Here is a 12,501-nt window from a genome sequence, read left to right as displayed (position 1 = left end):
ACTCCCTGAAGTACCTTCTTATATGGAGGACTTAATGTCCCAACTGCTTAAACTTCGACGCAGAGAAACCGATTTCAAAATGCATAGCGCTTCATTATCGGCCTATTTTAAAGAACACAAAATACCAAGGGGGTTCCGGGTACGAAATATACCCACCATTGGGAGAACGAACCCGGACTTTGTTTGCAAATGGATTGCGATTTTGAACAAATGCACATTTGACCTTATGATTTTGGTGGTCGAGGAGGCGAACAGGGAGCTGGCAGTAACAAGGTGAAAGATTGCAGCATTTCATACACAGCCTAATGAGGTGTGGAATGCAGAAACCAATTCAAACTGGTTACAGAAATTGGAAGAAAAATGTGACAAACACTATAGAGACCTGTTGAAATTCAAGAATAATAAAAAATCAACAGTTGACTCCGATTATGAAGAAAATCGAGTATATCAGTGGTTATATGGGAATGACAACTACCAGCCCATGGATAGATCACAGCGGAGAAGAAGACCGTGGAATAAGAATACTAACAAAACTAGAACTATAGGCACTGATCGGAGTAGTAGCGACAGTGACTTTAGAGTTTCGGATGTGGAGGAAGAAGTCCAGGTTGAGCAAATCCCTTTAGGGGCCCGCGCCAAGGCTACAAACGCCCGGCCACCCGTCGAGGGGGCCAGGGTAAGAGAGGTTCGAAAGCCGGCCTTCATAACATCAACCAAACTCAAAGTCTAATCTTCAACCTGTCGGACCGCCCCCTTACTCCAATTGAAGAAAAAGTGCTGAATTTGGGTCTCAGTTTCGTACCTACAAATCGGTATGATGAATTTAGCTGGAAGATGGAGCTGCATCAGCTTTCCAGGAGACTGAGATTAAAGGAGCACTATCAGCATACAGCGGGGCAGGTGGAGAAAACTATCTTTGATCCATTCATCAAGAAGGCAGTGAGATCAAAATATGATCCTGTGTCCTATAATAATTCTATTAAATCTTATACAAGACTAATGAACGATTCTGTCAATAGATTCTTGGCTACACCACATCCCATACGCCCCAATTTGACGAAGGCTGAAACCGAGGCCTTGAGAGCTCTGGAGAAGGATCAATCGATTATCATCCGCCCCGCTGATAAAGGCGGGGCAATCGTTATCCAAAACATCTCAGAGTATCGTGATGAAATTGTGCGCCAACTCCAGGATGAGATGGTCTATCAAAAGTTAGATCCGACTAGAGAATATCAGAAGGAACTGTTTGGGGTACTGACCAAGGCCCATCAGGAGGGCAAGTTACCAACTAAAGTGTGGAAAACATTATGTGTTGAATTCCCGAAGGTTCAGATATTATACTCTATCCCAAAGATCCACAAGGACCCCACTAATCTACCAGGTAGGCCTATAATCTCGTCTCCAACTGGTTTCAGTACTCTTGGACAGTATCCTGCAACCTCTATTGCCATTACAACCCACCTTTTTAAAGGACACTACAGCTTTCCTTTTAAAAATCCAAGCGTTGGGTAAGCTGCCCGTGGGCACCCTCATGTGTTGTCTGGACGTGTGCAGTCTGTACACGTCCATTCCCCATGAGGGGGGTCTCAGGGCTATGCAGGAATTTCTTGAGGCTAATGTGGATGATGGTGTTTTTAGTCATAGTTTGTTCCTGTCATTGTTGGAACTCACAAATACTTTTTATTTGATGGTGAGTTCTTTGTGCAGCGTAGGGGGTGTGCCATGAGTTCGTCTGTGGCACCCTCCTACGCTAACATTTTTATGTTTATGACAGAGAGGCAGTTGTTCTTTTCAGATACGTCCATCAGTGATAAAATATTACTTTATACACGGTATATTGACGACATGTTTTTACTGTGGTCAGGAGGGTCAGAAGAATTTTCTCAGCTTATGTCGTGTGTCAATGCAGCCAGCCCATGTATTAAATTTAAAATGTGACCCTGTGAAGGCTAATTTTCTGGATGTAGAGTTGAATTTGGTGGAAGGATGTATCTCTACCAATGTCTTTAGCAACCCAACAGATCGCAACACTTTATTGCAGGCAGCTAGTTACCATCCTCCTGCACTGAAGAAGGGGCTCCGTGTCGCAAATGATCCGGACAGCCAGGATTACGAGTGACAGGTCGCGAGTCCCTGAACAATTAGACAAAGTGATAGAGAGATTTCGGTCTAGGGGATACCACAATGAATCCTTGATTGAATCCAAGCAACAGGTCTTGACAATGGATAGAGGATTTGTTAAAAACAAAGTTGAAAAGTAATCAAGAGATTATCCCATTGGTTTGTAAATTCTTCACCTCAAACCCTATTATACAGAGGGCCTCTAAGGCCTTATGGTCGATTGTCAGTACTGACAAAGACCTACCGGCCTTTTAAAATTCTAGACCCATTGTAGCCTATTCACGAGGCAGAAACTTAAGGGATAGGCTGGTGAAGACAGATATAACAGACATGACCAAGAAGAAGTGCCCCAATACCTTTGTGAAGCCTCCGGGCTGCTATAGGTGTAGTGACTGTGCTACCTGCAAGTTACTTATCCCATGTAAAAATTTTAAACATCCTCATTCAGAAAAAATGTATGATATTAGACATGTGTTGGGGTGTAACTCGACATATGTTGTGTATATAGCAGTCTGTCCATGTGGGCTTTACTATGTGGGGCAGACCACCTACAAGTTTAAGGAGAGGATGGGGGGACACAGATCCTCCATCAACTTAGCCTTGTGGGAAAAAAATGGAATGGACCATCCTCTGGAATCCCTGAGGTACTTCATGATTGATCACGTCCCTCTCTCTATTCGGGGAGGGGACCGAGCTAAAAAAACTTTTGATTAAGGAGTCCCAGTGGATTGTTAGATTGGGCACTACCAACCCTGGTGGCCTAAACGAAAAAATCAACTGGAACAGCCTCACATAAATTGAGTGATTATTCAACAGGATCCCCAATATAGTGTTGTTACAGTAATATTCCTAAACATTAATGATTCAGTGATCCAATAATTATCGGCAGCGATTTTTTGTGATATATTTTTTTTGTGATATATGCTTTTGTTATATATCTGTTCAATTTGGTGTTTGTCTGTTTTGTATTGTGCAATCTTCATTGTATAATTTGCATGTTTATGTATTAGTATGTTTTTTGTGTTTACTCTGTGGCGTTAAGTGTCATTTACTTTTTTTCCATTAGGGTGCTTGTGCGCGCAGCTACTAGGAGAGTAGTCTCCCGGCAACAGGTGGAACACAAGCCGGAAGGATGGTGGAACGCAGGGCGCTCCCGGACTTCAAGGATATGCGTCACTGGAAGCCGAGAATGACAACTTCCGGTAGCACGGCGGGGAAATCAGCAGACCGGCACCACAGATGGGGGTATATAGGTGGGGTGAGTACCATGTTTGTTTGATTGCTGTGCCCTGACAAAGAGGTGAAAGCCTCGAAAGTGCTTGGCTCAAATACAGCCATGTTATAAAATACCTGCGTTGCTCTCTTTATTTCACCGAGTGCCTCTGACTTTGGAGGATTTTATATAATATATATATATATATATACGCACACACACACATACACATACAGTATACTTAAAAGTTAAAACACATTTCTCTACTTTTAGTGTTAATGGAAATGTCTCTTCCCATATGTTAGTGGTTGGTGGGTTTGAACCTTGTAAGGGAGAAATTAGTGCTATTATGGAGCTACTGTATTATTCTTTAGCTTGTTAAATTGTGCTAATGAATCACATGTGATGACTCATCTGTACAATCTAAAAGGTAGCAGTGATTGGTGTAATGTCTTGTAGAAATGAGATTCCTTAGTAGTGTTTTAATACTTCACATTTGCTGTAATTAGTCAGCAATTAAGGAACAGTTCTGTAGAATACTGATAGTTACCGGGAACAATTAACAGCTTTAACACTGACTGGCCTTTGTATAATCATTTATACCAAATCATTTGAACATTTTTATGTATGTTAAAATCCAAGGAGTTAAAACAATGGGACCGATTCTGGATCATTGGTAGGGATCCAAATTTGGCACCTGCACGGATGGTAGGGGTTTGCGCATGCACCTTTCTGCGCATGTGCAAATCCCGAAGCAAATGACCACAGCGAGCGAGTCATTTACAGCAGGGAGTGAATGCCGGTGATGGCACTGGGCTACGGGAACGCCCAGCGTTTTATGGGGGTCCTCATGAAAACGCTGGTCATTCCCAGGGGTATGTGGGGGGGCCTATGCCTGAGACTGACTTTTATATGCAGAGGCAGGAGAAATCATTCAATGCTTCCAGGGGCATTCTGCGGGGAGGCTCCTCAGGTGGTCAGTAAGCTGCAATGTTCGCTGTTTACCGAGCAAACCTGAATCAGGGCCAATATTTTAACTTACTAATACCAATCTTCTATACTCCTGACCACTATGCTATGTTTTGTGAGCACATACTGAAAGTTGGTATTGGTAAGGCAACATCCAGTAGATGCCTATCGAGGGCTTGAACCATCAGGCCCTAGGACCATTTATAAAGGTCAGAGGTGACTGGTGGTTCCTTGCCTCCTGCCCTTGAATGTTGTCTCTAGTGAAGTCAGAACAGCCAAGTTTAATGGACATTTCTTATATTTTACCCTTCTCAACCTCACTGCTGCCTTTGTTACCATTTACCACTCACCTGTATTGTAAACCCTACATTCCATTCACCTCCCTGACGCTGTCCTCAGATTTATTTCTTACTATACTTCACCAACCACTACTTTATGTGCTCCTGACTTGACTTCACCTCAATCTTCCCCTACCTATATCAAGGCCTAATTCAAGGTGTATGCAAACTCGATGCTTTGCGTACATCTCTGCAAAATGGGCGCCCGTACAGGATCTGTTGTGCAAATGTACATTACAGGTCCTGTGTTATCATATGCAGAGCCCCCTGTCAGACAAATATACGTGGCTATTTGGGGGCGATTTCATTTTCTGGGAGTGCTGAGGCCAGGGTCTGTGTCTATAAAGCTGCAACTGCCAATCTGAATAATCTTAGGGTTACTCAGATGGCCAATGATATCGCAGATGATCCGATGCTGCATCTTAGGAAGCAGAACTTAAATCTGCAATCTTTTCCCCCTCAAACGGTTCCTGCTATATTAGAATATTTTCACATTCTGAGTCCTAAAAGATCTGTCCTTTTCCCACTACACTTGATATTTTCATCCGGTTCTTTAAGCAACCAGTATTCAATGTACATTGTATGCTGATAAAGCCCATATCTATCTCTATTCCCCCTCTCATCTCCTGAACCAGAATTTTTCTAGGGATCTGGACTTTGGGTCGGCATGAATTAAGTGAACAGTCAATATGTTGACTGGCATTAGGTTGACATGGGCAACACTGTAGGTTGACACAAGCAAAAGATTGACATTGTAATGGTCACAAAATGGAGATTAAACTGCTGATGTGCCCTTTAAAAGCAGAAATCTGATCACACTGCGCTCCTCAATGTTTGACCATATTTCTGCCTGCCCCTCCATCTTGATTGATATGAAATGCAGTCTAGTGGCCATGAGTGGAAGTGCAAGTCTACCTGCTTTGGTCTGGCACTAAGTTAGAACCAGAGAATATGATACATGTAAGAGGTATTGCTACTACCAGTACAAGTAGTGCACCATACTATTTTTTTAAATTCATTATCATTGCCAAGAGTACAAGTGAGATTATGCACCTCCACAACACTCCTCAGCAGCTCTCAGTGCTGGTCTCCTGATAAAGAGAAAAAAAATATTACCCCCTCATAGCCATTGTTGGTGACTGGATCAACACGACCAATGGCAAAACCATTGATGGCAAACCATCAATAGCCAATGGAGATTTCTACTGTCAAAATCAGCCGAGGAAAACTTGAGGCAAAGATGACTGATGTGGGGTGGGACACACACACACACACACACACACACACACACTGAATGTGGAGAGGGCAATGTGAAGCCACATCGCTGTTAAAAACAGGCTTTTTGGTGAGTTGTAGAGACAAAATGGTAGAATCTAAAAGTAGAAGACTAACTCCAAATGCACTGCTTCATACAACGTGCACGTATATATCCTTTAGTAAAAACTACACCCCACAATAAGAACTCCTCTTATTTCCTCCTATGACCTTCACAGATCCCTGCGTCCCCTCGCGGGCTTCACAGGTATCAGCGTCCCCTCGCGGGGCTCGCTGCACTCGCCACGCTTCGGGTTCGCGTTAATCGTGGGGGTGGCGGCCACAATGGGGGGCCATTCTTTTTTACACACATGATGGGGCCATAGCCAATGAGAAATGGCCCTTATTCGGCCTTTTCCCATTTTTTACTATGTTAAATGGACTCAGTTTCAATGTTAAAATAATTTAACATTGAAGCCTATGGACAAATCGGGTCCATCGCATAGGCTTCAATGTTAAATATTTTAACATTGAAGCCTATGGAGAAATCGGGGGCATCGCGTTGGGCGCGCATAGGCTTCAATGTTAAAATATTTTAACATTGAAGCCTATGGGGAAATCGTGGGCATCGCGTCGGTCGCGTCGTGTGCCTTCTTAAGGCACACGACCGACGCAATGTACCCGAGTACTGTTTTTTTCAAAGGAAATCGCGGGCATCGTGTGCCTTAAAGTTAAGGCACACGATGCCCGCGATTGTGGCCGTGATAAGAAACAAGTACCAAGGCTTCCATTCATAAAGAAACCCTAGCCCCTGCCTTGTTTGGCTGCTGGAATAAGTACACTTCCTACTCCTACCAAGTTAGCAATACAAAAAATGCAAATTGGGGGTATCCTCTCCCACTTGTGAAGGTGGGGGCGGGAACCCTTTGGGGCGCGGAAACCTGAGCTGCCCTAGTCAGTAGCAGCTGCAGTAATATCAGGTGTGTCAAGCCTGAAAAGAATACACATGGAAGAAAAAATAGAATATGCAGCGCTGTAGTTATTAAAACAATTTCTGACTAATGGATTGACTTTTAGCAGATTTTTATGTATAAAAATATGGCATAAAAAATAACATATAACAATTTAATAAGCCTTTTGGCTACACAAAAATTACAACTTAATAAGCCTAATGGCTACACATAGTACATTCTAAAAAGAAAAGGTGCATGCAGGGAATAATAGATAGTGGCTCAGTCCTTACTGTCCGTTCCTATATTGCCTGGTATATTGATTGGACCACCTCTGTGGCTCAGAGTATAACAGTTGGGTATAGTTACCGTCCACTTTGATGGATGAAGGGGGCGCTGGATCCTGATGGAATGAGGAATTTCCCTTTTGTGTCCAAAGTCCCTTATTTGTAAATCCAATTGTTTGGTAAGTACCAAGTGGTATCGATTGGTAGAAGCTGTTTTTTCTGGTCCTTTCCAGGCTGGTTCGGGCAGATTGGAATTACTGTGATGTAAATCACGGCTGAGAGTCCACTCCTGCTGGGAATTGTAGGTCCACCTAACGCGTTTCGCTTATAAAAGCTATAAGCAAATGCTACCTTTGAAAAAGCTTTTATAAGCGAAACGCGTTAGGTGGACCTACAATTCCCAGCAGGAGTGGACTCTCAGCCGTGATTTACATCACAGTAATTCCAATCTGCCCGAACCAGCCTGGAAAGGACCAGAAAAAACAGCTTCTACCAATCGATACCACTTGGTACTTACCAAACAATTGGATTTACAAATAAGGGACTTTGGACACAAAAGGGAAATTCCTCATTCCATCAGGATCCAGCGCCCCCTTCATCCATCAAAGTGGACGGTAACTATACCCAACTGTTATACTCTGAGCCACAGAGGTGGTCCAATCAATATACCAGGCAATATAGGAACGGACAGTAAGGACTGAGCCACTAACTATTATTCCCTGCATGCACCTTTTCTTTTTAGAATGTACTATGTGTAGCCATTAGGCTTATTAAGTTGTAATTTTTGTGTAGCCAAAAGGCTTATTAAATTGTTATATGTTATTTTTTATGCCATATTTTTATACATAAAAATCTGCTAAAAGTCAATCCATTAGTCAGAAATTGTTTTAATAACTACAGCGCTGCATATTCTATTTTTTCTTCCATAGCAATACAAAAATGCTTACAATATACCTCCTGGTACTTGTTCCAGCAGGCAGATGGAGTTACTGCGGAGCATAGAATGCGGATTGCTCCTTTTTGTTTGACAGCACTTTTCTTCTCTCTTTCTCCCCCCTTACTTTAGGATGGGCAGATGCTACATGGATGGATCCGCGACCTGTGACTCCTGGTAGGTGATGTTACTTTTGTTTTAATTTGCCATTTTTAGTTGGAAACTGTTTTTTAAATTTTTTTTAAGTTGGTTTGATTTTATTATTTTAGGGTTATGACATCTGTATAACTTTGATGGGAAAAAAAGGAAAATTGAGCTGGTTTATCTATTTTTATACTGTACTTTATGGCAAATAAGGGAGAACGAAAAATGAGGGGGGAGAGAGCAGAAGAAAAGGGGAGAAAAGATCTGGACATAGCCCATAGCAACTAACTAAGCTAGACTAACTGAATAATACCATACATGGGTGCCGGACGGCTCCCCGACAGTCAGGATTCTGACACTCATTCCTCCGACGTCGGAATCCTGACTGCTCCCTCGTGGGGGTCCACGACCCCCATAGAGGGAGAATAAAATAGGTGGCGTGCCCGCAGCGTGGCGAGCCCGCAAGGGGCTTCATTGCGCTCCCCACGCTGTGCAGTCGGGATTCCGACGTCTGACTAATGACTGTCGGAATCCCGACTGTCAGGATAATATACCACACCCCCATACCTCACATGAGAAAAAGAAAAACTTGTGTGAACAACTCAGACTGTGTATGAAAATTAATTATACTAAATATTTGCTAAAATCTTTACATTTAAAAATTCGCCCTTTGGCTCAAGCTAATGAGTGCATACAACAATTAGAAGACATTTACATATTATGTTGTTATAATAATTTATTTATAAACATTTATATTTACTGGCAAACTAAATGTCATACTTATTTTGCATACCCATCCAACTAACGTCAACAAGAAGTTACAGCATCGAGCACAATTCTATCAGCAGAGTAAACGAAGGGAGCAGGGTGCTTAGCAACAGGGCGTGGCAGCTCTTGTGAGCAGGGGATTCCAAAGAATTACAAAAGGTGTGTTTAGACTGTAAGCTCACCAGGGCAAACACTTTCTTCTTTGTGTGGGTTTCCATTTTATTTATGTACGCTTTCTTTGTAGGGTTCAGCATAAATTTAGTGCAGCTAAATACATATGTGCACCTACTTGTAAATATGGGTGTATTTGTGTACACCAATATATAAAGAACGCAAACATACTCTGGCTTAGTCTTTGTATGCAAGCCCCAGTCTTTACAAAAATTAAGTGAGTGGAAAAGTTGTTTTCTCTCCGGTCACTTTGGAAGGGTTAGTTTCAGTATGGTAGGTAATGTTCATGCTATAGTTAAGCATAGTTGCTGGTAACTATGGTTCAGGCACTCATCATCTGACATTGGAGCAGATACATTCTTAAAAATTGCATCTTTTTTGGTTAAGGACCGACTGCACTCCATTACCAAACTCCACCACTTTTGAGTGCTGGAATGTTTAAATAAAAAATAAACTGGTCTGCAAGAGTACAGTACAGTATGTGCCGTTTCAGGTAGCTATTCTCAAGATAACCGTGCTACTACTGAATGATTTGCTCACAGGACAGCATGACACAGCATGTGCTTTGAACATAGACTTTTTCCAAGAAAGGTGTGTCCATCACTAGCAGATAATTATATTTATGGTTCAGTGTCATCATGTAAGACTCATTTCATTAGGTCTCCCATTGTTATACAGTTTAAGCAAAAGATCCAAAACACTAGAACAAAGCAAGACACTCACCACAAGTAAGATCTTTATAAAAGTAATGTACTTACACACTAGCATGTGGCTTCTTCTTGGAAAAATCACACGCAAGTCCCAAATCTGATATCCTTACATGGCCATGCTCATCTAGTAGAATATTTGCTGGCTGAAATTACAATCGATGCAGATATTATAATAAATCATCAGTTACTCACACACATCCATAAATTATAGGTACATTTGTAAGGGTGAGGTATATTTAGTCACCATTCATAATGTCAACATTGATCAGGTCCCCATAGATCATTTGTTAAGATACCTAGAATAAATAGATAACAAGTTGTGACTTTCCTAGTATTCCGGCTCCAACAGTGTGTTCCGGGTCTGGTGGTCAGGTGATGATGACTTCCTGTGGATCTAGTAGCATTTACGATGGAGTATGCCTAATCCCTAAAGTTTAATCCGTTCACACCGCCAAGCAACACGGCAACAAACCGGTAAGAATTTATGGGACACAGTAACCCGTTTCACATCACACTAATTACCGGGTCAAACCGGCTTGTACATGGTAATTAGTTGCGATGTGAAAGGGGTATGACTGTTTTTGTCAGTTTCCCAGAATTTCAACGCAAACAGTCAACTGTCATTTGCTTCCATACAGTAAGTTACCAGATTTCTGTTCCAATCAGCCAGGATGCACATACACTGGATCAGATAAAGCCTTGGTCTTTATTTTTGTAATAGGTGGACAGCATACCACGTAATCACCACTGCAAGAAAGGTTACAGCATTGCAGCATACAGGTCTCACAGCATAGTACAAACACTTCAGAAAGCACCAGTGGTCCCTACTGTAGCCCACACCACAGCCTATCACTTGGGCAGCTATTCCACCATCAAGAACAATGACCCTCTGTCCTGGAAACCCTTATATCAGGAGAACACAGGTGCTGCTTAATCAGCCCGACCCAGCTCACACCAATAATGAAAACCTGGACTGGATTTTCCTGCTGCTGATCTAAAACCTGCTCTGGATTTTTCACATTATCCTCATGTGCAAATATGCTATACAGTATCTGCCACACCAGGTTAACTCATACTTGCCTACTTTTGAAAACTAGTTTCAGGGAGATTATAGTTGGTGATAGAGTTTTTCACAGCGCCCCATTGAGACGGCGTGTCATGCTACACCCAAAGGGCGTGTCTAGTTCCATATATGGTGAGAATGTGAAAAGAGATTGTGCACGTGGTACCTAGAAGCGTGGGTGTATACTGCTACATCTGAGAGGAATCTTTTAAAATGACTTATATCCAAATGTAGATGAGCCCCAAAGCAGTTAGTAAGAGATATATACTTGGTAAAGTGCTGGGAAATGGTGCAGATGATTCAATGTAAATGTATCTCTCTCATTCCTTTTTTAACCAAAAAATGTAACAGTGTAATGTGGGCTAGGAGAAATGAGGGAGATTTCTAGACTAATGAGGGAGAGAGGGAGATTGCTGCTATTTCAGGGAGTCTCCTGCAGAATGCAGGAGGGTAGGTAACTATGGGTTAACTGCAACCATCTGCTGCTGCTTAATGCAAAATGATCGTTCACAAGTTAGCATTTTGCAAATGGCATGTTCCGTTTTAGAAATGTTGACATCATAACTTTCAACAATGTGAAGTTGACGTTGTAAATACCTACATCTCCATTTGTAATACAGTACCTTAGCTTGTTAAGCAAGACTTGTCGTGGAATATACTATCAATGTATTGCTCTAGAAGTCAGTGCTACGGTGTTAAAAACTGAATTGAGTTTTGAAATCTTAGGAATATAGGTCATTACGATCACACAGAGTAAAATGCTGGTATTATTACACTTTGGGAATAGAATTGTAGTATCCTGAATAATGTACATTATTGAAACCATTTCAAGTTTTTTTTAAAAAGAAACTGCATACACTGTAACCACAGGTGATGAAAGCAAACCACTCATGGAGTTGACAATACCACATGTATGTATGTATGATCATATAAATCACTTGGTGATATTCTGATTGGATGATTGTCAAGCATATTGGTAACAGGCTCCATTAACGCTAAAAGAGTGCATCTGATCCAGGTTGACCACATGTGTGTTCTTAATGCAGAATGGATTCAGATTGCATGTGCCCAACATAAGTGTTCGTTTATTCTATATAAAAATAATGCTTTGCTCATAACCAGGACATGGCCAAGTGGATAGATATGCAAACTGGTATTAACATGGACCTGCTATTCCCACACTAACAGTTTACAATTAACAAATTATTTGACTATACTAATGGGAGAAAATAACAAACACATTTGCATTTCACTACACGAAGAACAATTCCAGAGACCAACTAAGTCATTAAACAACTTGGCAAACAAGACAGAAGAATATCCCGCACAGGAGAAAAATTCAACTAAAGTAGTATCTTTAACCAGCAACCAGGATTTGTATAAGCTCCTAAGTGGATATAAATTAGGTACCCAAAAATATATACAGGTAATTGCTATAAAGTGTAAAGTGCTATCAGCTGTACAAAAAGGAGATTTATTTTGTGGAGGCACACTTTTATTAATTGTGATATTATCAATCCAAAACTTAACCTTTATTACTTTTTTTTTTTTTTTATAGTTGGGTGAGATAATAATGATA

General features: G+C 41.5%; 1 protein-coding gene across 4 annotated transcripts in view; it reads right to left on the bottom strand.

The window, feature by feature from the left end:
• The window catches only part of GRK3 (G protein-coupled receptor kinase 3), a 316,600-nt gene that overhangs the window by 48,990 nt on the left and 255,109 nt on the right, over nucleotides 1-12,501 (bottom strand). For all 4 annotated transcript variants that reach the window (XM_083146472.1, XM_083146488.1, XM_083146479.1 and 1 more), the window contains exon 12: nucleotides 9,908-10,002. In XM_083146472.1, the coding sequence (XP_083002598.1) occupies nucleotides 9,908-10,002 (95 nt within the window). The remainder of the gene's footprint in view (nucleotides 1-9,907; nucleotides 10,003-12,501) is intronic.

This window comes from Crinia signifera, chromosome 1, assembly GCF_055691185.1.
Source record: "Crinia signifera chromosome 1, ASM5569118v1, whole genome shotgun sequence".
Classification (NCBI taxonomy): Eukaryota; Metazoa; Chordata; class Amphibia; order Anura; family Myobatrachidae; genus Crinia; species Crinia signifera.
This window is presented reverse-complemented; position numbering and strand designations above follow the sequence as displayed.